This window comes from Molothrus aeneus, chromosome 2, assembly GCF_037042795.1.
Source record: "Molothrus aeneus isolate 106 chromosome 2, BPBGC_Maene_1.0, whole genome shotgun sequence".
Lineage (NCBI taxonomy): Eukaryota > Metazoa > Chordata > Aves > Passeriformes > Icteridae > Molothrus > Molothrus aeneus.
The window spans coordinates 29,588,748-29,613,146 of record NC_089647.1 but is presented as its reverse complement, the minus strand read 5'-3'; the positions used below and the strand labels follow the sequence as shown (position 1 = coordinate 29,613,146).

The 24,399-nt window shown below is 48.7% G+C and overlaps 1 protein-coding gene across 1 annotated transcript; it reads right to left on the bottom strand.

Annotated features, from left to right (window-relative positions):
- On the bottom strand, positions 1-21,684 carry LOC136571692 (alpha-2-macroglobulin-like protein 1). Its single transcript, XM_066572284.1, has 35 exons — positions 21,626-21,684; positions 20,855-21,038; positions 19,765-19,927; positions 19,178-19,230; positions 17,205-17,225; positions 16,551-16,722; positions 16,068-16,152; positions 14,648-14,759; positions 14,221-14,335; positions 13,716-13,825; positions 13,045-13,212; positions 12,582-12,812; positions 11,871-11,934; positions 11,346-11,491; positions 10,910-11,059; positions 10,516-10,668; positions 9,838-9,922; positions 8,948-9,062; positions 8,229-8,454; positions 7,990-8,116; positions 7,307-7,428; positions 6,795-6,849; positions 6,101-6,184; positions 4,952-5,128; positions 4,730-4,811; positions 3,821-3,977; positions 3,534-3,608; positions 3,007-3,169; positions 2,415-2,629; positions 2,070-2,285; positions 1,846-1,970; positions 1,447-1,537; positions 625-693; positions 168-270; positions 1-41 (listed from the first exon to the last, which is right to left on the bottom strand). Exons 1-35 carry the CDS (start codon positions 21,682-21,684, stop codon positions 1-3), a joined length of 4,314 nt encoding a protein of 1,437 aa, XP_066428381.1.
- Positions 21,685-24,399: the final 2,715 nt, after the last annotated feature.

Genomic DNA, 24,399 nt, shown 5'->3' with positions numbered 1-24,399 from the left:
TCAACTACAGACAGCACTGTATTCAGCCAAGGCTCGCTCCTCTGCAGAAGGAAATGAAGAAGGTGATTACACAGGGATGCACACAGAGTAGGCTGCATGTCTCTTCCCAGCCAGAGAATCAGGAACCTACCTCCCCGCCCCCAAATAATAGGAAATCTGCAACCCACCTGGCTGGTAGTAATCATAGATTTTGATGCTGGTTGGTTTCAGGTTCTTCACCTGAATTACTTGTTCCAGTTGCAGAGTGAAAGTCTGAGATTCATCATTGAGCTAGTGGAGATGGAAGGAAATTAGCAAGGAATGAGGAGAAAGAAGTCAAAGCATCTTCATCTTCCCTGATTTGAATGTTTTCCTGCACTACATTTCTCCAATCCATTAGAGATTCTGGACTTTAAAATGGAGTATTGTGTGAGAGATAGCGCACAATATTGTGCTAGGAATTTTCACAATATTGTGTAGGAATATTCTAATCCAATGACAATGAAATTGGGCAATCTTCCTCTGCCCCCAATTCTACCAGGGCTCTTTTCTTACCTAGACCAGCCGCAGGCTTCTCACACAGCTCCTTGTCCTCTGACCTTTTGCTCTCACTGTGCCCCACCAAATGCTTTTGTTCTCACTTACCTTCTCCAGATAAATGTAGACCACATTAGCTTTCACTTCTATTTTCTTAACAATGGTTCTGTTCTCCAGCTAGGATAGGAAACAATAATGGAATGAAATTTGTGAGCATTTTCCTTAAGGATTCCTGACCTGAGAGAGCCAGTTTTTTATGGAGGGAAGGTATAGAGCTGGACTCTGTGTGGAACTGTGCATTTTTCAGTGGTTATATCTTTGCTAGTCTCTCTTGGACATCCCTTGTGAGCATCTCATGTATGAACCCCACTGACCCTGCCCAGGGCAGAGGAATCTCCCCCTCTGGAGACCAAAGGCTGTGTGAGTGGTATGTACGACTGATAGGTTGGTGAGCAAATGGGTGCAGGCACTAGTAGAGGTTGTTATTTAATCTCACTGAGTGTTCAAATGCTTTTAAAGACCTGCATGAGGGCTGTGATTTAATTTATGATTTAATTGGAAAACAATTCCAATTTCATTTTAATTGGAAAACAAAAGAATCTTTTTAGCTAGAGCTGGAGTATCTCTGAGAAATCCTGTCTTAGACTTTCTGACAAACAGATCCTGGTGTCAGCACACCCAGCAGTACACTTTGTTTCTGGCCCAAGTCCAAGTACTGCCAGTGGGAGAAGATGAACCACTCTGACCTCCCTTGTGGGGGCTGTAGGAAAACAAGAAGTTTTGGTGCAATTGCAACAGCAAAGGTTGCAATTGCACCAAAATTAGCTACAAATTTAGCTACTGCCTGGCCCGAAATGAACAATTCTCAACAGGAGCAAGCAGGCAGTATCCATTTACCACAGCTGGGTTTTCTTATTCCGACGTTCTTACCAACATTCTGGATCTGGAAGTCATGATGAATCCAGATAGCAGGGAGACCTCTATGATCACCATGTTGGATGTGACTCTGCTCCCGATGTAGCTGGAGAAGAAAAAGCAGACAGAGGGTCTGACTCTGTGAGGACAGTGCCCTCCCAGCCCCTCTTCCCTCCACCACCACGCCCTGAGCCAGGCGTCCCATCTGGGACTGGGGCCATGGCAGCCACTGCTTCCCCTCACAGGAGTTAGACAGCACTTTCCCCTCCAAGCCTTCCACCTGTCCGATTCTCCCTCTGTCTGTCCTGTTCAGCCCAAGGGCCGAGTCTCTCCATCGGAGCCCTGAGACCTTCCTGGCTGCTGTCCCCAAGCTCACTCCATCTTGCTGGAGCAGGAAGCAGCCCTTGGAGTCACCTGGCGAGGGCGCGGACGGTGAGGAGGCGCGGGTTCGCCTGGCTGCAGTTGCTCAGCTCCGTGCTGACACGCAGCGTGAAGGTCACAGGAGTCCGTGGGGAAAGCTCGTGGTACCTCAGCACTGTCTGCAGGATAAGGGCCAGGAGTAGAAAACAAAGGCATGATCTCGCGCAGGAGAAAACAGGCAGAGTCCTCCCCTGCCCAGGCTCATCCCACCTGCTCACCTGAGCCAAGACGCAGCCGCTGCCGTGGGCCTGCAGCAGGAGCTGCCCCGGGATCTCCACCAGCGCCGCCTGCTGCACCAGCAGCCGCCTCTGCCGGCTCACCTGGAACGCCTTCCCAAAGGCCCTCTGGGACCGCACCCTCAGCACGGCCGGCCCTGAGGTGCTGAACGCCCTCGCTGCATATTTCGCTAAGGCTTGCAAGGCAACAGCCGTGTCCTGCAGAGGGAGAGACAGGCTGCTCTGAAAGCATCCGCCGTAATGGCACCGGCTTGGAACAGGAATTCCTCAAGAGGACTTGTGCTGCCAAGCTGGGCTACAAAAGGCTCCACAGGGAGCTGCTGTTACCTGCGTGGAGGCAAAACCCCCGTAGGCATTTTGCTGCCGGGTCAGCCAGGCCACAATGGCAGCTGCGGTTGTCATGTCACCGGCGTGCACCCGTGCCTTGGACAGGTAGGCCAGGAGCACATAGGCTGTCAGCTCTATGTCCACGGACTGAGTGCCAGGCCAGAAGTCTGTGGAGGCTGGAGAGCTTGGCTTGGGGCTCCAGTGGATTTGTCCTCCTGCAGAAGGAAGAAGACTATGAAGGCTGTTTAGGGAGGACATAATTTGGGTTTCAGAGGAAACAAAGCCCACAGTGCTTTCAGGGCTCCTTCAGTACATTCCTTATACTCAGGCCAGGATTACTTTCTTGAATTCATCTCCAAGGCTTCACCTTGTTTTAGCTCACAGACTCCTACCTCCTTCCTCAAAGGGATCTTGAATTCCTCCAGTCTGAGGAAGCTATTTCTAAGTCACTCTCACAGTTTGTGAAATACCTTATGGTATTTTCAGTAACACAATGCAGTTACTGCACAAATACAAGGAGTATCTTATATATAAATACATATATCATTTTCGACTGCTGTAGCTCGGCATACATTACTCCAGCAGGCAGCACCTGATTTGATGGCCTGTTCCTCCAGTTTGTACAGCAGCTCCTGGGTTGTCTCATAGTCCCCAGCCAGGGCAAAGGCATAGGCCAGCAAGGCTTCTGTGTAGATGTTGGTGATGTTGTGAACCACCTTCTGCAGGCAGCGGAGAGTAGTCTGCATCAGCTTGCCCTGTGTTGGGAGCAGACAACGTGCCAAACTCTGACAGGGGTGAAATAGAGGACTAGGAGCCACACTATGTCTTCCCAACATAGTTCCAGAGAAACCAAATAATTTACCGACTGTCTTCAGAAAACGGGCAGTGCAGCCCTGATGTGCACTGGGAGCCATTCCCACCAAGCACTACTGCATCAGGCCAGTTTCACAACACTGGCTCTTTTGAGGAATGACTTCACCATTTGACCAAACATTGACTCATTCCCAGAAGCTCCCTCCCAGTTCATGGCCTGGAGAAGACCAGAATCACAAGCTGGCATACCCCTGTGGTGGTGCCCAGGAGAGCAGGAGGGAGCAGGAGGGAGCTGAGTGTGCTCACCTGCAGGGGCAGACCCATCTCCAGCAGTGCTGCAGCGACATAGGCCCCCAGAGAGACTTCATCATCCATGCTGCCCTGTGAGGGGAACACATCTTTCACTCTTACAGGGCGTTAGGAGGGCCCTCTCTTCAGAAGGAAAAGCATTGCTCTCATGTTTTCCCTCTCTTTAGGGTTTGCACAGGTTACAGAATGACTTTCTAGGATCTTTTGGGATCCCACAATCTTCTGCTGTCAAAAATCTCTCCAGTCATTCCCCAGCAGTGCTACCTGCCCTGGCCCACCATTACCTTTAGGGAGGAGTGAAAAAAGTTCCCTTTGGTGGCAAAGCAGCCACTGGGGAGTTGGTTTTGCTCTAGCCAGCGCAGGGCATCCTGGATGTTCTTGTCATCTACGTAGATGTATTTTCTGGCTTGGCCAAAATTCTTGAGTACAAAAGCTGTCAACCTAGCAAGAGGATTAGTTGTGAGAAAAAGAGGCAAACAAAAAAAAAAAACAGCAAAGAGAAAGTCAGAGGTCTCCTGGTGCTTGTCCCTGAATTAGTGACATAGTGGGGGTGCAAAAAAAAGAGTAATTTTCATAAAGAAAGTCAATCTAAAAGTGGAAGTGGTCCACAGGACTCACCCCAGTGTCTCCTCTCCCTGCCTCTGTCTCCACAGATATATTACTTGCATACTACTTAGTGCTTTACTCACCCTCCTACTCCTACTTTTACCTGTTCTACTTCATCTCCTCCAAATTACTGAGACAATCTGGAATTCTCCCTTTTCTTCCTCCCTTCCTTTCTCCATTCATCTTAGCCAAGCACCATAGGTGTAAGTTGTGCCAAGGCAGCTCCTCTCCACTCACTGAGGAGAGGATTTTTTATTGCTCTCACCTGATTTTTTTCCAGACATGTGTACCCCTCTTGGCTGCCAGGTCATCAGTAGCATGACCTGATGTTGTCTGTGGGCCAACAGCAGGGGCATAGAGACAAAAAAAAAGACCTTTCATTCCCTTGGACAACATCTTTGCTGTTCCACTTTCCCAAAACCTCCGCTGCCCTGCCTGACTGCTTTTTCTAGTGGCTCAAGTGCCCTGTCAGAGAGTTCCTTCTGTCTCCATCCCAAAGGAAATCTTGTCAGCTTCCTCAGATCTATTAGGTGCTCTAACCCAGACAGGAAAAATCAGAAGTGAGGAGGGATGTTTGCGGTGCTTACCAAGTGTTTCCTTCTCCATCCTTCTGCCCAAAGAAGCTGTAGGAGCCATCCCTGTGCTTGTACAGAAGTTGTGTCTGATACCCTGGGGAGATGGGAACAGTGATTAATGTGGCCCAGTAACACAGAGGGGACAGTGCTGACAGAGTGGGTGCAAGGGCAAGAGTTACTGGTATGTTGGCCACAGGGGAAGGCAGAGGGGCAGGGTGGCTCTGTTGCACTCACCATTGCGCAGGAATCCTGCTGCCCTGTCCTTGATCTCAGGGCTCAGCTGCCTCGTCTTCTCCAGGTACTGCAGCACATAGACAACGGGGGCAAACAGCACCATGTTCTGCTCCCCACAGCCATGGGGCAGCTGCACCAGGTGGTCCAGGTTCTGCAGTGCCAACCCCATGAGGTCACCTATTCAAGGGTGCAAAAAACAAAGAAAGTGTAAATATTATTTGAGGTGCCTTTTCAGCCAGGCAGGGGGTAACAGTGCTTTATCTCAGCAGGGGGAAAGCACTGGAGAAAGGAGGAGAGAGAAGTAAACAACTGAATGCAAGACGGAGAGTGGTGACTGTTTTGCCTCTTTACAGCTTGGCATCATGACAATTTTATGGAGTCCCTGGAGATAAGTTCCCCTTATCAGCTTTTGCATTCTGAAGGGCTCCAGCTATAACAAATACTGTTTGGAAAAGGCTGTTTTGAAAAGTCAGCAGAGCTGCACTTGCTCAGTCTGTGTCGCATAGACAAGCAAATGTAACAGCACTCAGGGAAAGGTTGAAATGCCAGGTCTTTAGCCAGGCCTGTTCTACCCAGCCAAATGTCAAGCATCAAAATGTGAGGAAGCCAGCCGGGGTGCTAGTCAGATGGTGTGAAGGTGTCCATACATTGTCCAGCCAGTCAGAAAAGCCTTGTGTTTTCCTCTGTTGGGGTTCTGTTGCACAGTATTCATGGCTACTTATGCCAGGCCTGGCTTCATACCAGTTCTGGCCTGCAAAACAAGTAGATGTATTTAATGGTAGGTATGGCCTATCCCAGTACCCTCTCTAAAATGTTCCTTTGCAACTTTATAATGCTGAGAAAGATTTCTTCTCTCCAGGAGCTTCTGCTGTAGCATAGTTTTGAGCTTTACTGTTTGTATCTACACAGAAATAGCCAAGGTCCAAAGTCTCTGCTCCAAGGCCCTAGCTAAAAAAAGAAGGATTATTCTCCTGTGCAGATTACTCTTCCATTAAAGCGAAACATCTGAAAGCTTGGTGTTTGCAGGGAATAGAAACACAGCATCCTCTCTTCTGGGCAGTTTCATGCCAAGTGGATCTTCTGACACCAAGTCAAGCCTTGCCCTGACACAGACCAGCACTCTGTGAACCCACAGTAGAGGTCACTTACCTGTGATGGAAATGGAAGCCCTGGCAGAAGCCTTGACTACATTGTCAGGGAGGCGAAGGGACACGGGTTCTTCAGCCACGTTTCCTGATAACAGCAGGATAAAAGGTGTAGCATGAAAAACCAAGCCAAAAGCCCCTAACTGGAGAGACAAGACTGGCCCAGCTAAGTGGGACACAGCCTACATCCTGCTCACACTGACTGTCCTGGTCATTGCACCAAGTGCATTGCCTGAAATCTTTTCAGATTAGGCCATACATGAGAGCTGCTGGTGGGGCCAAGGGCCCACCAAGCTTCACTTCAGCTCAATTCACTGCACTTCAGAAGGCTCACACAAATCACAGCTGGACATCACTCAAGGGAGGACATCCTGGCAAGACATGCACTGCTGCAGGGATGGGGTGGGAGGGTTGGAGCACCTCTCACTGGTGACTGCCAAGCCCCAGGAACATCCCAGGGTTGCACTGTGGGAAGGAGACTACAGAGCAGGATTTTGCCACTTATACTCAGCAGCAAATTCATGTGGGACAGTGCATGTGGGAGTAATATTTCTTATTCATTTGTGGCTGATAGGAAGTGAAATTTCCTATGTGAAAAATAATTTCAAAACATTCTTTCATGAGACCTCCCACAGTTTAGTTCTACTTTCAGGTGTATTTATTTCAGACTGCAGAAGCCATTGAGGCTGTGCACATACCTCCTCTTGGGCACAGAAGGGAGCTGTAGGACTTCTCCACTAACACACCCTCTGGCTGCCAGGGCAGAAACGTGCATGTGGGACAGGAGAAACAAAAGTACACATAAAATTCCCAAATGACACCAACATTTCAGAGAAAGTTCAAGTCTGAATTCAGAGGTCAGGGACTCCACCCTCCTCCTTTTTGGCAGGTCTGCCTGCTTCACTGCTCAAAGGATCAAGAGTTAGCCCAAGGGACAGGGCTCTCTGGCCAGTGAGCACATACAAAAGCTCAGGTACAGCATGAAAAGCAGGGAAAGGTACAGGAGAACACAGACATAGGAATGCAGCTCAAGAAAGAGTACTTCAAGAACAGGTTTGGCTAGGTCCTGGGAGAAATGATCTAAGCCACAGCTTTGGTATACTATTGCTGGCCAAAATTTGAGGTGATAAAACTATTTAGCCCACCTCAGGCTGCCTTCCCCCTTGGGCAGGGATATCATAGACAGAAATGAGGCTGTTCTTGTACTGACCTGGACCAGCAAGTGTTTGGTCAGTGTGTGCCTCCCCCTCAGGGCAGCTGGCAAGGGCTTCCTGCCCCCACACCGTGACATTGGGTCCAGCACCTCTGTCCTCACTGAGATGTTCAGCGTCCCTAGCAAATAAATTCAACAGTCCTTTTTTTTATACCTGTGGCCAAATGGAGTAAACTCTCTTTAACCTATAGTGACCTGAAATGCTTTGGGTTCTTGGTCTTCATGGTGGTTTGGCCAGTAAAGGTGAGCCAGCCAGTGCTGACAGCTTGTTCAGACACCCTGAGCATGAGGAAACTCAGTAACATCTCACCAGCAGTGACTTCACTGCACTGCAATATGACTTGAACAACAGAGGGTCCAGCAGCCCTCAGAACCCAGCATGCCCTTCCCATTGCATATGAAGCACAGGACCTGCAATACAAAATTCCCCCACCCACATCCACACAGCCTCCTCTTCCCTAGCTGTTGCCACAGCCCTCTCTTTAGGAGTTCCTTCCCTCTCTGGTGAGTCTGTCTAAGAAGAGAGAAAGAAAGCAAACATAGTGGATTGCATATTCCACCATTAAGGACAGACTTCAGGATTCAGAGGAGACCTGGCTCTGCCAACTTCTCTGGACCTCCCACACTCTTTCACTTCAGTTTTGGGGTTCTCCATCACCAGTCCCTTTTTGCTGCCATACCCAGTTGGACTGCTGTCACATTCCACATGAAGGTCTTGGACTCCTCTGCACACAGACACTCCTTGTCCCTGCAAGTCTGACATGGCTCCACCTGGAAGTCTGAGGATTTAGCCAGGGCCACCTGGATCTGCGGGAATGACAGATGCAGGTGAGTGACTGGGCAGCTCAGGTGAGATGGCTTGGCACCATGAGCTCTGAAACTGGAGGGCAGAGTAGGCCTGTCCCACACAGTGACACACCTGCATGCACTGCTGCAGGTAGCTGAAGACAGTGGCTTTCATCGGGAAGGTCTCTCCACGGATGACGGAATATGGCAGCGTCACGTCCACAAAGAAGGACTGAACTGTTCTGAGGCTCATGGGTGGGGAAAGGCCAAACCCCCTCCCAGCCAAGCAGAACATCTTGACTTTCCACTCTGCAGCAACAGCAGGTGCTGTGACTGAGACATTCCTGCTGCCATTGGAGCTGAGAGGAAGAGAGAACTTGCCTGAAGAGATTCATCTGCTAGTGGAGAGGAATGAGAAGTACTCATAGCCCTGCTGATGGAGGTGACACAGGTCCTCATGCTTGGATCAGCTTCTGCTGTATTGCCAATGACTTTTGCTCCAGTGGCTCACAGCAAGGCACTTCTCAGCAATTTTTTCCCTAGAGCCATAAACCCTCTTTAAATGCCATCAGTAAAGGTTTTATGTCCTTCTTCTGAGCAAGACACTGCCCAAGCATTCCAGCTCTGTACACTCATGGTCGTTTGGACTGGAAGTATACTCCTGTTCCTTAAATCTGTGTACACTTCAGCACCTCAAAGTCTACTAGTTTGACACTCTACAAATGTAGGGAAGAGCCCCATAATTTGCATGCAGAGGTCTCTTTGCATCTCTTTTACACAAACTCAAGGCAACCAAGTCTCTACAGCAAAGGGTCATCCTTCTGTCCATTTGTAAAGTCAGGAATAACTTACCCAACAGAGTACATATTCCAGATCCAAGTTTCAGGGAAAAAGTGGTGAGATCTTCTGTGAGTTGTAAATTGGCGATGTTCCTCATTGATTCTTTGATCTTCTATAGAAGGCACCCCTGAAGGAAAGAGCAAGGAGTCCCACCAGAGTGCGAGAGGTGAATCCTGCCAACCATAGACAGTCTTGCAGTGAGGCTGGAAGCAAAGCAGGCAGTAAGAGAGACATAGGAGAGTCTGGCAGAGGAAAGCACAAGGGACTGGACTGATTTCATGGGAGAGATTTAGAAATGAAGGCAAAAGAGAGGGATAGCAGGAGAAGCAGCTTGCAGTGAGCTGATTGCAAGGTTTCCAAGACTTGGTTAGACAAAGCCCTTTTCCATCCTGACCCAGAGATTTTGCTTAAGAGACTGACAACCTCCAGAGAGCCATTTTAACCAACTTCTATAATTCGTGAGTACTAGAACTGTTTGCTTGCTGCACAAAGCTCACATTCCACAGCAAGCTATGGTTAAAATACAGGCAGGCACGTGAGCCAGCTTAGTGCAGTTATCAAGAGCAAACTGAGACACAGAGGAAGAACATGAGGCTGTCTCTGTGGCTACAAATGGGGACCGAAGCTGGGTCTCAGTACAGCCTGAGGAGTGAGAATAGACACTGGGAAACAGATCCTGGGTCCCGCTTGGGTTTGTCTGTGAGGAAAGGGAGTGTCATCCTTTAGTGTCAGGGAACATCCAGGTAGTGATGTTCTTCAGAGCCCTTTTTTATGGGGACTGGGTCACTCCTACTAAGTCTGGTGGACTGTGGGGGCAGCACCCGGTACTCCTGAGAGACAATATTCACCACAAACAAACCCCAAAGATCTCATGTCCCAGCTAGGCTCAAAGTGCAGCTCACCTATGATTGGCTTCCTATTCATCCAACGGGAGCATTGAGAGGGCTTCTTGATTACAAGGTTTGAGAAGACTTTCAGTCCCATGTTCTATTAGGAAAAGAGGGAGGGCAGGGGAGGCAGAAAAGCATCTGTGAGTGGGGAAGACTAACTGCTGCTCTTCAAATTACTCTGGAAAAACAGAGACCATTCAGTGCTCAGGCAGCCCAGAGCAGCACTGGCCCAAGCAGACACAGTGCTGAGGGAAGCATGAAGGAGATCTGCCCTTAAGACACCAAGAGGTCTGCCTAGGACCTGTCCAAAATAGTGGCAAAGAGCAGCTAACAACTAAGCCATGGCAACAACCCATGGTCTAATGCTTGGGATTTCTCCCTGTCTTTCTTTTCTCTAATACTGTAGACAAACAGTACACAGCCCAGGAACTCATTCCTCATTCCCATTCAAGTAAAAAAAAATGGGAGTTTGAAGGTCCAAGATTTCATCACCTTGCTTTGTGCACATGTGGAGGGAAATATGGATATTCCTACTCAATGGGGTTGTACACCTTTTGAGACAACACAGTTCAGCCAGGGCAGACAGCAGTGTCAGTCTAGAGGAGGAAAAGCCTCTCAGACTGCTTGGGGAGAAAATACCTCTGATGCCCATAATTGCAACAGCTCTGGGAAACATCATGAGGTGATTACCCGGAAGAGGTTGAAGATGTCAGCCTGAAAGGAATGTTGTGGCCTTCCTCGTAGCAGAGACGACAAGGACTGAGGCTGCGCACAGCGATCTGAATGCTCTTCTACTTGGGCAGGGTATCCACGTTGGAAGGCAGCAGGGAACAAACCATAGACCTAGGCAAACTCACAGGCAGGGAAGGATTGGGCGAGGAGCAGATACCTCCAGATGCTTCACTCCATCCTCCCCTAGCATGCACATCAGTTCCTGTCCTTCTTCCAAGGCAGGACCTGCTTTCTCCTTCACATACAGACCTCCTCATTCATTGGCTCCCAGCGCCCCTTGCCACAGCCCCTGCCTGCCTCACCCAGCTCATCCATCACTCCTGAGGTTTTGCCTGGTTGTACAGACACTCACCATTTGGCTGGTCAGCTCATGGTCTGGTCTGGTGGACAACATGTTTTCATCCACTGCCTGGACTGCACACAGGGAGCCGGGTGCTGCCTGCAGCTGGAGCTGCACTGCTGACCCTGCCTGGGCTTCTTTACCTGAGAATCCTACCTTGACCTGGAGCAACACATCAGGAAAGGAATATGAAAAAGAAAGAGGTGTGAGGAGGATGACAGACCGATGGCACAGGCAGAAAGAGGAAGACTAACTGGAATCTCCCCTGCTCAGCCACTGCTATCGGAAGTCACTGATGAAGATTTCCTGGTCCCTGGGCACTGTGTTGTAGATACCCCTTCCATCTCTTCTGCCCAGTTCTCTCTTGGAAGGATCTGAGGGTCTCCTTCCCTCAAGCCTCCTGACTCCTGCTCATCAGCTCTCCCCCAGCCACAGAGGTGAGTCTCACCTGGTTTTGGAAGCACAAGGCAACATCCAAGCGGATGCTGTCAGCTGTGACCCCTCCGTTGGGGAAGATGGCGTACACCACTAAGGAAGGTGACGGGGACAAGTTGGCAGTGAAGGTCAAAGGAATGGAGAACGAGCCCTTCAGCACTGAAGAAGGAAAGGCAGAATATTATCATCATAGGCCCACTCAGACCTCCTTCTGCCCTTCTTCTTTTTGTGCTATATAATCTCAAAATGTCAAACCAATTCGTGCTGCTGCACTGTCTGCCCTCTCCCTCCAATCTCTGACCCTATGTATTCCATCTTCCCCTACGTCCTCCCAATCTCTCTTCCCATCATTTTTTCATTCTGTCTTTTTGCCCTCTTCCACATTTGACACAATTGCTTCTTCAGCCTGCCTCTGTCCTGTTTGCTGACTGCTCCAGACCTATAGATTGTGGAAATTTGGGGGAAACTCCAGCAATTCTCATGACCAACCTAGAAACCAACCAGGTGCAACTGTTTCCACTTCTCTGCCACAACTTACTGTTCAGTTTCCCCATCTGGATATTCCTTTGGCCCCTGACAACAATTCCAGACTTGCCAGTGACCTGCAGGAGGAGGGACATAGGATGAGCAGACTGCTGTTTGCCACCAGAGTGCATCCACACTTACTTACGTGCCTCTGGTTCTCAAAAGCAAAATAAAACCCCCAAAATTAACTGTGGGGTCAATCCAATCCCAGACTTGAGGAGATTTGCAGACATCACAGCTGGGAGGAGAGGCTTTAACACGGGAGTCTCTGGTCCAGTCTGTTCAGTGAGGACAATGTATGGGTAGTGGGTTCACTGCAGATTGGTGAGTGATAACTAAAGTGCTTCTCCTCTGGTAGGCTGGCCTCCAGAACAGACCAAAGTTCCACTGAGCAGCTATTTAATAACTAGAGTGAAAAAGGGATACCCCACCTGTTTTAAAGGGAGAATAAACTTCCAGATGCAGCCTTGGCAGAGGCTAAGGGGGTGATGGGTTACAAAGACAGAAACCTCCTTCTATCCATGGAGGTGGCTGGAGCCCCAGCACCCAGGATCACAGTGTGGCCAGGCCAAGCCCTACCAGGTGTAGCATTCACCCAGTCCCCTGAGAACAAGATTTAGCCTCTCCCTCCTGGGATGACCTAAATTATATCCTCAGCTTTTCAATAAGGTCTGGTCCTGCCAGTGCAGCCTTTCCCCCCAGGTTGTCTACTACCCTTACTCACATAATATGCAAAACTTATACGGCTGGTGTCTTCTCCCAGGTCATCCCTGCTGAGTGTGAAGGTCACCTGGACATTCTGCTTCAGGCCACAAGGCAGTGTTTCTGTGGGCGGGTGTATGTCCAGGAAGCTCTTGGTTGTGACGTGGAAGGGCTGCAGGTGATGGTAAGCGTTTGTGTAAGGGAAGTCAGGCCTTCGAGGAGTGCGCATGAACTCCTCCAGTGTGAACCTCCCCTGGAAGGGCACAGAGACACACAGAAATGAAGAGTTCATGCCTCAGTGCTTCGTTAGGCTGTCATCAGCTTAGTTTGGGAAAGGCTGTTGGCTTGGTGCCTTCCAGCTGGCTCTGTGCAGAGCTGTGTGGTGAGCCCAGGCCTGAGCTGGCAGGGGGGCTGCAGGGAAGGAGGGGGGAGCACAGGTTGAGCTCAAGGGTTCTCACTGTCCCATATGCAGAGGTGGTGTTTACCTCCAGAGAGACTGATGAGCTGTTCCAGGCAGTAGTGTCGAGGTTGAATGATGCTATCCCACTGTCATCTGTGATGTATGTTTTGATAAACCGACGCCTCATGAACCTTATCACAAGATAAACTTTCCTGTTCTTCATACCAGTTCCATAGTGATCCTGAACCTTAATCTGGTGACAACAGGGTGAGGCAGGAAAGCCAAAGTCAGATATTTCTTCCAAAGTCGTACCCAAAACCTTCCTATCTCTGACAAGCATAGACCTTTCTGTGTAGGTCACCTACAGACTTCGGTCTGGCCCCAACAAGACAGGAGAATTGTACAGCTCCCTCATCTCTGACGTGAAGCTGAGCGTGGTTCAAATCTGTCTGCTCCAAAAGGTGTGTGTGGCTAGAACATGAGGAGTTTCTCTCCTAGCCTACAGCTGAGAGACATCCTTGCATCCCAGCATCCCTGCTGAGACACCACTCATTGCTCTCAGCAGACACTGGAGGTGCAAACACAAGAGGGAACCTGAAATGCAGCAGCTGTGACTACACTGTCAAGCAATGAGACACAGTGCAAGGTAAAGTACTCTGTCTGAGGAGCAGGAAATGCTTTGGGTCAGATAGATTTACCACATGCCATATTCCTTGGCAAATGAGAGGGAGCAAAAAAGCAAGGGAAGAAAATCACCTTCCCCCTGTACGGTACTCCAGGGATGTAATATTCATTGGGCGTCTCAAATACTGCCCTTGCAGCTGTCCTGGAGATGAGGATTTGGCTGGAGGTGTTGATCTGCACCCCTGTTGGAATGCAGAGTGCAAGGGAAGCAGGATCAGTACCAGAGGTGACTACTGCACTGTAGTTTAATCTTACTTTGTTATTCCCAACCCCTCTTAGCAGTGTCTGTAACTTCCTCCCCAAAACCAGCATTCTTCAAGGTTTGGAGGCTGCTCCTGTGGCAGCTCCTTCTTTAGTTAAGCTGTCTGCAAGCCTCTTTGTAGCCTCATGGACCCACACCATTCATCCAGCTCCCAGCCACTCCTCATCCTCCTGCTGCTGGCAGAGTAGCTCTCCATGTCCCATGATGATCCCAGCAGCAGGGAGGAGGAGAGGGTGATGTGTGCCCTCTCTAATCCTCAGACCCCCAGAATGGTTCCTCTTGCCCCTGTACTTTCCCTGCTGAGCCCCAGGGTACCTGTGCCCATCTCCAGGAGAGAGGCTTCTGCATAAAGTTTGTTGTCTTCCTCGCTGGGAGTCAGATTGAAGATTGATGTGCTGACAGAAGGGGTGAAACACCCATTGCTTGCTGTCTGCAATAGGGAGTGACAGGTATTATTTGGGGCTGGGGAGAAGAGAAGGGGCCAGAAGTACAAGGGATTAGCCATTCTGTCATAACTATTGACTGCAACCTATAATAATGCAGAACTCGTGAAACACTGGAACGTGTTCCCCAGGGAGGTGGTGGATGCTTCATTCCCGGAAACGTTCAAGTCAGACTGGAGCAGTTCAGTTCATTCAAGGTCAGACTGCTCTGAGCAGTTCATTCTGTTCACTCAGCCCTTGGCACTGCATCCTCTGTGGTGCTTCTTTAGTGCCCATACACCTTCCAGGGTTTTACTCACAGGACCGCTGTATTGCCTGCAGATGTCCTTGCTGGCATTCTGGGGCCACCTCCTCGCTTTCTGGCACAGAGCCACATGCACGGTCCCTCGCACTGCTTTCCCAAAAATGTACCTGCAGGGAGAAGGCCACAGGAGCTTCTGGGCAGAGGCACTGCCTGCTCTGTCCAGCACATCGCTCCATACAGGTGCCTTTGGTGACAAAGGTCTTACTGCAGCTGGCAAGCAGGCAGGCACAAATTAAAATAAAGCACTTTGAGTACTTTGGGAGTGCAATAGTGTGGTCTGACATCCAACAGATGCAGAAGCATAGGAATAGATGCAGAAACAGACAGGAGCAGACCCACAGCCTCTGGAGCTCTCCCAGAGCTTCTGGGCACTTGCTGTCCTGGAATTGCAGGCAGACACAGAGAGTGGACCTGATTTATCCACCCAGTGATTATATTAGTTTGGGGGGGAAAGCAGCAGAAATGGGTGTCCCTACAGACAGCAAATTGCAGCAATAGAGCCACAGAGTGACCTCAGACTTGCCTCACTATGGGCTTATCTCATGATCAGGGCTCTTGTTTCCATCATCAGACCTGCCCTGCTGATTTAGACTTTTAGGTATTTCCTCTGCCTGCTTTGCTGCCTTTTCTTGCTTTGACTCCTCTCTGACTTGCCCTTTGGAGCAATGCTCCCGACAGTATCAGTAAAAAGATGACATCTATGACCCATCCTGGTGATGTAGAGTGGTGTGCACTATTTACTACTACAGCCTCATATGATCTGATTGCAACTGTCCCAATTAATGAGAAATTATGTCAGACCAATCAGTGGCAAAAGAGACATCAAAAGTCTCCAGACAATGCAGCCCCAAATACAAATGAGCTCATCAGATTTTGAGTGCTTTTGAGCTCTTTGTCCTCCCTTCTTTGTGTTTATTCTTTGTGTCAGAGGTTCTGCCCTCCTTCCCACCCTCATCTGCTCCTTTTTTGCTGATAACCACATAACTAGAGAAATTTATCTACTGCTTCTAAGGTAATAAGTTCAGTAGCATATAAGTGAGAAGGAAAGGCATAAACTCCTAAAGAAATGCCAGCTCCTGCTCCTTTACCTCCACTTGTCTGTCCCTTATCTGGTAAGTGTTTTTCCCACATGAGCTCTTTCAATGCTGAACAGACACATCTTCCAGAGGAGGGTATCTGTGGCCTAGGGCAAGTCTCCCTATAGCTGGATGTTCTCTCTCATGTGTAGCTCAGGTACCTCTTCCCCAGGGAGGAACCTATTAGCTTAACTCTTGAACTATTTGGGATTCTTCTAAAGGAATGGCTCTGTTTGACCCTTCTTGAGCTGCCTCTCTTTGATGGACTGAAAAGACAGGAGACATATGGAAGGAGAGACACAGTTTTGATGCAATCTTTCTCCTGAACATTCTTCTTACCTGCCACACACTTGCAGTGGGAAGGTTTTATCTGAAGCATAAATCTGAGCTGGTCCCTCGAAGAAAACATCGAACTTTTGCAACACTGGAACAAAAACCTCAGAGTTACTCCACCAAGGGCAGAAGACTACCTGGGCACAGGATCACAAAAGAGAAGAGTATGTTCCCATGAAGGAACGTGTTAATGAGGTAAAAGCAAGCATTAATTAAAAACAGGGAAACAAAAGAAAGAATCTTTTTTTTCCCCCAACAGTCTTGCAGAGGTGTTTAGTGTATTCTCAATCTGCCAGAAGGTACCTTCTCCAGAAATCTCCAGGACAATCTCCCTTGTGTTCATTTCTATATTGTCCATAAATTTGTGTTCAGTCATAGCTCTCAGGCAGTAAATCCTATTTTACAACATTTGGCTTTACATTGTTATACAGACAGGCAAGCAACAAACAAGCATCAAACTTCTTCCACCCCTTTCTTCATTCTCCTTACCACGTTCCTCCACCTTAAAGGTGCTGGACTGCACTGAGCTGGACTTAAAGGACTGGGCACTGATGGTGTAAGTCCCCAGGGAGAGTTCATCAGCTAACTGGAAAGAGAGATCTGCAATGCCCTGTTTTGGTCTCACATCCAGCCACTGGCCAATGCGGTTTTGGTTCGGGTCCTGCGGTGCAAGGGAAGGAAAGAAGAGGCAGTCATCAGCAATCCTGGCTGTTCTCCACCCAGAGCCCACTGGATTCAAAGGCATGTCAGACATTTCAGAGGCTTTCACAGGCTCCTGCTGGTTTTAGCCCAGATGGTGATGCTGGAGCACCAACAGAGGTGAACCCGACCCACCCAGGTTTACACTACTCTGCACAGCCATGGAAAAAGAAGGTATGTAAGGGTCTGACATTTAGACCCTCCAGCCTCCAGTAAAGATGGACTATAAAAATTAGCTAAAGCCTGGCCTACATTCCTGAATGTAGAAATGGATGAAGTCAAACCATTTGTATCATCAAGTCTTATTAACAAGAAGCATTTGGACAGAGAATGTGCATGCATAGGGATTAAGAAAAGCAACTTGAACCAGTAAAACAGCATCCTTGGTACTATCCATACTAAAATACCTTTCCTCATAACACCTGAGGAGTCTGGAACACCCACCTGGATTTCCACCATGGAGTACTGCAAAACAAACAGACAGCACTGTCAAAAACTGGCAAGACACAGCAACCTGCACATAAATTTCTCTTACCCACCCAGTCCCTGTACTATGACAAACATTATGATACAAGAAGCTTGATCCTACTGAAAACAGGACAGCTGCCTTGAAATAGTAAGGAATAGTAAAAATCTACGTTATTCTTCAGATTTGCTTTTTGATCCCTGAATATTTAAGATGCATTTTGGTAGGTATTTGACAATGATGAAAGCTAGAATTTGCTCTAATAAAATGGGGAAGAGTAGGAAGACTCTCAAATACCATCATCCCAAGTTCACAAATATTAAATGGCTTCAGCTTTGTAACATATATCCCAATAATTAGCAAAACTACATCACCTATAGGAAGAATACTCAGAAAATCTTCCTTTAAAATCTCTGGCGTAGGAGGTAAAGCTGGAAGTTATGAATTAATGCTGACTGCAGCTGACAGTAACAGGGAGGGACAAGAGAGGACACACTTCAGCCCTTCTAGGCCCATTAATTCTCTGTTTGTCCTTATATCACTGCATCTCTCATCCAGGAGGCAGTATTGGTGAAGAGCCTCTAATCTGGGATCACAACACATAAAGAGGCAGGAGCAGGGCTCGGGAGAGTAACCAGACTGTAAACATGCAATTGACATGTAATTCACATTATTCATCATTCTAACCTTTCATACAAGTTATCAGAGGCAGCTCTGTTTTCACTGAAATAAAAAAAAAGTGCAGATTAAGCTGCTGGTGAACACCAGCCATATTAACTTCAACTCATCTATTTTACAAACTAGATATTATAGCTTCAGTGCTGCAGTGCACTCAAGCCTTTATAATAGCTTTGACTAAACACAATCTCTTTGAATTTTCATCACAGCATAATTAACAGTTACAATATTAATTTGTTTGTACTCACACATAGACATCAAGCATTTACAGTCAAATATGTACATGAACCAATTGTAGGCATGGAAGCAAATGTATTGTTTATACTTCATTATCTTATTAATGTAAGATATATGCCTTCCCTTTGTAGAGAAGAAAAGAGTGTTTGATCCTAGGACCTTATCAATAGCCCAAGACAGAGGAAATTAAGTCAGTAATAAAGAAGCTGGAAGGATCTCTCCCTTTATTTTAGTCTGGAAGGATTGGGTCCAACTCCCCTAATGTGTGCCCTTCAGTATTTTAATTGTCATGGCATGAATTCCTGTTGGCTCTCCCTAAACTGCTTGAGGACTGAGGAGTGAAATGGCTATAGCTGCTGGCTGCAGATATAATTGCTTACTGAGGAATGGCATTAGCCTTGCAGTTTCCTGGCCACCACATACCTAAGTGTCTGGCAACCTCTCAGTCCCTTGACATGGGGACAATGAGCTGCTGCCAGCAGCAAGTCAGTATAATTTGGTTATACTGTTTTCTCTCATTTTTTTAATGATCACTTCCTGTGAATCCTTCCCCATATGAATTAATTTTTCTTAAAATGTTGCAGTTTGCTTCAGGCTCTCCTGCCACCCTCAGGTGCCACACACTGCACAAATCACTGAGCTTTCCAGAGCTGTTGGAGGGGATCATGGAGTCTAGTGATGTTTGTGCACAACTTTGATAATTATGCCCATGGTCAGCAACCCACAGACTGGTCCCCAGAAGCCCTGCCTGCTTTTTTGGCAAGGGCAGGTGCACTCAGGTAGCTCAGCTAGCTGGGAATGCTGGCACACTCCCCAAACACCATCCAACCCTCCCACCAACCAGCAGCCATCCTATAACAGCAACAGCAGAGCCATCAGCCAACAGGAATTGCTGTTTAAATTTGGTTTACTTGAGGGTTGGCATTGACCACCCTGGGTGCTGGACTGTCCCAGCCTCCCTGGCATGGGGTTGGTAGAGGAAGCAGAACCATCTGAAGCCTGGAGACTTCCTTGCCTCCACTTAGACAGGCTTTACCTTGCTGTTAACAGGAACAAAATCTTCAGTCAGTGTCACAATCCTGAATTTCACTGGAGGGAGAAAATGGAGTAAAGCACATTACAGACAGAGTGCACGTGGGAATGGACTTGCCCCACTCTTGTCTCACCCCAGAACCACAGCTCCACACCCAGCCCTAGTGGCAGCCCCATGCCTGCCCTGCAGCCCCTCTCACCCTTTGCTCAGCCCCACTCACCTCTGCTTGCCCCAAGTACGTGGCAGCAGCACAGCTGCTTCACAGTTTAGGGGTTTACCCATGGGCTACAGCCAGAGTGACTCTTACATTTCCTTGTCTGCAGTGTAGGCACACCAGTCCCACCTGGCCCTGGCCAAGAAGCCACGTTCAGGTCTGCTCCCTTTTCCAAGCCAGCTCTGCTCCTAGAGCATGTCAGGCCTCCCTTCCCAGGCCCCTCCTGCTGCCAAAACATGGGGTCCCTCACTGCAGCTCTGTCCCCATGGAGGCCACATAGCACAAAGTGCTCAGCGCTCCACTGACAGGAAATTGGGAGTAAAGCCTGGCAGGGTCAAGGCAGGGCCACTGTCCAGGTGCTCTGTGCTTTGCTCACCTGTCTGTCCCGGATTATAGATTGGCTTATCCATCTGAATGAAGGTGCCTGTTCCAGCCCTGCGGATCAGCACTTTTTTCTCTTCACTTGCACTGAAGTAGTGGCCATTGGAGATGTGCAGGTGCACAGTGGCCACCTCCTGGCTGCCTGCAGGTCGGGGCACCTGGGACACAAAACAGGAGAGCCACGAGGTTAGCGGGTGTCACAGCAGCGCTCTTCTGGCTTCAGCTGCACTGCAGGGCCAGGCTCTTTGCCACCTTACTCTGGAGGCCAGCATAGGGTGTCCCCTCAGTGGCTGAAGGCTTGAAGGCTGTGTCTGTGGAAGCACAGGGAACAAGACTTAACAGCTGGGATAGATCTTGGACAAGAGAAAAAGGAGTCTGTTCTGACACAGAAATTTTGTTTACTCCTTCATGGGACCGCTGTTAGAATCTGCATGGAGCAAGATGGAGAAGATTTAACTCAAGGGAAGAAAAGGTCTATGGTGATGAGAATTTAGTTTTCAAGAGTGTGAGGAGCAGAGAGACTGAAATCCCATCTTATTATCAGTGCAAACTAAGAAAATAAGGATCATGAGTTTGGCAAATAAAAAAGATTTATGCTGAGCTTGTGTGTACACCCTCCCATGTCTTTCCTAGTCCTCCAGTACACTTTCAAGCCCAGAAAGAAAAACTTGGAAAGAAGCAGACATGAGGGAAGCTGTCTGAGATGAGAGGTGTGACTCTTTCTGCATCACAGATTCACAAACAACACGCTGTGACATTGCATTCTCCTCAGGGGAGAGAATGAGCTGCACGACTGCCATTTGGGTGCTTCTAAGCTATCCACCCTCCTCAGACCTTTGTTCCCTGGCCAGGCAGCCTTTCCTCAGTGTGCCACCAGGATATCCCACAGGAAGAGTGCCATGCAGACAGACAAAGGCAAGGAGCAAAGCCCCCGGGCTGCCACTAAACCCTCCCCGTGATTTTGCATTTACTCCTTTCCATGCCCCCTTATCTTCTGTCTTCCTCATTCTCTCTTTCTTCGGTGAGAGGCAAATGAGGAAGCTGTGAGCTGCCAGAGAGGGGTCCCGGCCAAGAATGACTCTGACCTGGAATCTGGTGCACTCAAAGATCCAGTCATTCCGGACGACCTTGCGGTAGAGGCTGAGGTTGCCAGATGGGTGCACAAGGGTTAAGGCCACACGAATGGGCTTTTCAACCCCACGAAGGTCCAAGCATGCCCTCTGGGATGAGGGGTAGGGCAGGGCAGCTGGAATGATGATCAGGTACCTCCTGCAGTGGGGAAACAAGATATCATCACATTCCAGGAGCCCTCTCGCCCACTCTGGGCACTACAAGGCTGGCCTGAGGAAACAGGAGATTTTGCCATTCTCTGAGGCTAGGAGGTGCTCCTCTGCTGGAGAGACTGGGACAGATTGCCAGAGTGAGAACCTTGCACGGGGGGTTGGAAGGTATAGAGCTCATTTCAGATAAATACAAGACGAATACTTTCAGGTGACAGAACAGAATTCGTCCTTCTTGCTTTGACATGGCTCCTCAACTACCCTGATAGCAGATTGGTTCCTGCTTATCCAACCCCTGCCTTGCAGCCCTTTCCATTTGCCCTTCACTTTTCCCTTCAACCCACCTCATCCTGCACTCCCTCATTCTTGTTCCCACCACCAGTGCTCACCTAGTTCTTGTACTGCAGTGATAGCTATCCATGGGAGAGATTCCCACCTTCAGGAGGACCCTGCATTCACAACAAGGTTCTGCACCCCACCCAGGAGCTGACTCACAGGGTCCCACACTCTCTCCCTGCTATCTTGGCCCCTCCCTCAGCATTCTTATCAATCACTAGATTTTTAAATGGCACTTACGGTTGTGCCACTACCCCCAGGGTGTAGACCAGGCAGCTCAGGAGGAAGGGAGTCCACATTTTAATGGGAGAATCCCAGAGGGGTGGCTTCCTTGGGAGCGCTGGTCAGGAGAGAAAGTAGAGTGCCTCTCCTCTCCTTCCAAAGTCTCCAGGACACCTGCTGTTGTTGCTGTTTCTCCCAGGAAGCAGACACAAATCCCCAAGGTTTCCTTCCCTCCACCTCTTTCCTGCATTTATAGTGCTGCAGGCACAGGGTTGTACCACCCAGGATGCTCCCCAGCCAATCCAAGTCCTTTTGGACTCTGGCCTCACTGCTCTCCTACTCCCCTGTGGATGGAACAGCATCATTCAGACAAATGTGCCTTTTATTTTGCCAACCAGCAGCCTGTTTCCTGCTCACTGCACTGCCCCTGCTCCCTGGGCCAGATGCAGCCCAAGTCCCATTGTTTGGCCTCCAGCTGGATTGTCCCATGACCCCTTGGCATGTGCACCCAGCTGGAGCTCACCTTGTGGTCATTCTGTCCCCAGGCTTTCTGAGTCTGTAACACCCAAGGCAGGTCTCAGTCCTGAAATGGAGACCAGGCTTTGTACAAATTCAGTATATTTGCATAGCTCACTGCTCCCTCACAGAGGAGGAAAGCACAGGGAGCAAGCAGAGCTACACTCCTCACGTTGCCTCTGCCCTACAGACATTTCAGTTTGAAGAGAAAATTGAACAGCTGCAACTCACCCCAGCTGTATTACATTGCTCTATGCTACAGTTCAAGGCCAACCTACTCACACCCTCACCAGTGGAGGAAATGAGGGCTAAACGTTGGTCAGGCAGGTCAAAATCTGCATGGCTGAAGTCCTACAGAGTCTTGCCTAGCTACCAAAAGGCTGTGCTCAAGCCCTGGGCGATGGGAACACACACTATCTGGTTTGGGGCCTTCTTTCCACATGCTAATTTTATATATGTTAGTCCACTGATTGTACTGAACTTTTCCCTGAGTATCTTAGCATAATTGAAAAGAGAATTTGGTTCTTGAAACTACTTATTCCCAAAATAAGGAAGTTCTTCAATTTTAGTGTCAAGGTAATTTCATATCAAAATGTACCACTAATTCTTCAGTACCAAATTGAGTTCTTAAACATGTAGAGCCTAGTAATATTTTCCTTTGCTTTAGTACAGACTGACCATGACAAGGAAACAGTTTTGGGGCTTTCTTTTATCCACTCATGCACACACATGTAATGGGCAGATACAACTCTTCTCTCTCCCTTCCCTCTCCATGGGCTTTGTTCAGGTCAGAGCTGCTGGTGCCAGCAGTTGGGAAAAATGCATAAATGCACCTGGACAAACAAGCAAACAGTAACTGGAGCAAGAATGTGAATCATTCTGACACTGAGCTGCCCTTCATTTCTTTCCGTGGGTCTCAAAAAGTACAGGCAGTGCCCATTGAACAATCCCAGCTGACATTTGTTTGTTCACAGCAGATCCACAGCAGTTCCAGGGAACAGCCAGATCCCTCATAACAGCACAGGGGCTCACAATGGCAAAGGGTGTCCTGACTCCCACTCACTCCAGCAGCTGTTTTGTGAGAGCAGACATGTAAACATCTCTGAAGTTCTGGGCTTGGCACTGATTGGGAAGCTACACCTGAGCACCCAATCCAGTCTAACTCCCAGTGAAACAGAATTAAATAAATGTAGGAGCAACAAAAACAAAGTGGCATGCTTGGTGAGTGTGATTCATCTGCCTCAGTCCTGTCTCCATCTCCTACTGCCAGCACAGTGACCAGCTGCTGGTGGGCAGGAGGCACTGGGGAAGGGAGCACCTCTTAGCAGGGCTCTGCACCCCCCAGGACTTGGTGACAGGACACACAGTACCTGGGTGCTGTCCTGTGCTGAGATCTTTCCCCAGCCCACAGATCCACTCATCAGCTGGCCCAGAGACAGGCAAGAGGCACATCCAGAGTGGATTTGTGTCCCTGGAAGCCAGTAGTTCTCAGTGCTCAAGCAGTGAGCTGATCACAAGCTAAATGGAAGGATGCACACCAGCAAGCTCCAGCCTGAATCACCACAACCCCTCCATTTTGTGAAGGATAAAAAAAAGACTGGGATGTTTGACATCTGCTGCTCTAAGCAGAGAGGGGACATTTAAGCCAGAGAGATAAATAATAAATAGATGTGTTTTGTAGAAAAGTGGGTTTTCCCTTAAATTCTCTTGGAAGACAGCCACCTCCTTCCAAATGCTCTCTAGTAGCCAGACAGGTACTGCTGTCTGTAATACCATCACAGGTATTACTGTTTAAATCTCATAAAGAACATTTTAAAGGACACAGAAGAGTTGTTAAGAAACTGGAATAAAAATAACAGTGGATATTGAGTCAAAAGTGACACTAAGTGTAATTTTTACCCAGAGTGTGTGTACACATAGGCACAGGAGTTGGGGGGTTGTGTGTGTGACCTCTGTATGCAGTAAAGGGCTCCTGCATGAGCTACCCCTCATGGTGTCAGCGAGGGGTAGGTTGGATCCCTGTGTGTGTATAACCACCACAGGAGTTGTTTTCCCAATAAACCTCTATGCTGGGGATTTTTCTCAGACTGTGCTTTGCTAAGCTCTGCAAAACAGATTGTAAGGACTTGGTGGCATTGGCAGTGGTAGGTGGAGTTCCTCCCTCTCTGCAAGACTCCAAGCTCTAGGCAGTGCACTCTCCAAATACCAGTAACAGCTGTAGGCCTGGCTGGCTCCAGTTCTGCTTTTTGGTATCAGCAAGGACAGAGTTTGCCAGT

Coding starts and splice junctions, on each gene's coding strand:
- LOC136571692 (XM_066572284.1), bottom strand. CDS start 21,684: ATGTGGACTCCCTTCCTCCTGAGCTGCCTGGTCTACACCCTGGGGGTA. Junction 2,630..3,006: donor GGAACAGGCCATCAAATCAG/GTGCTGCCTGCT, acceptor TTCCTTCTGCAG/GAGGACAAATCCACTGGAGC. Junction 42..167: donor CTATGATTACTACCAGCCAG/GTGGGTTGCAGA, acceptor TTCCTTCTGCAG/AGGAGCGAGCCTTGGCTGAA.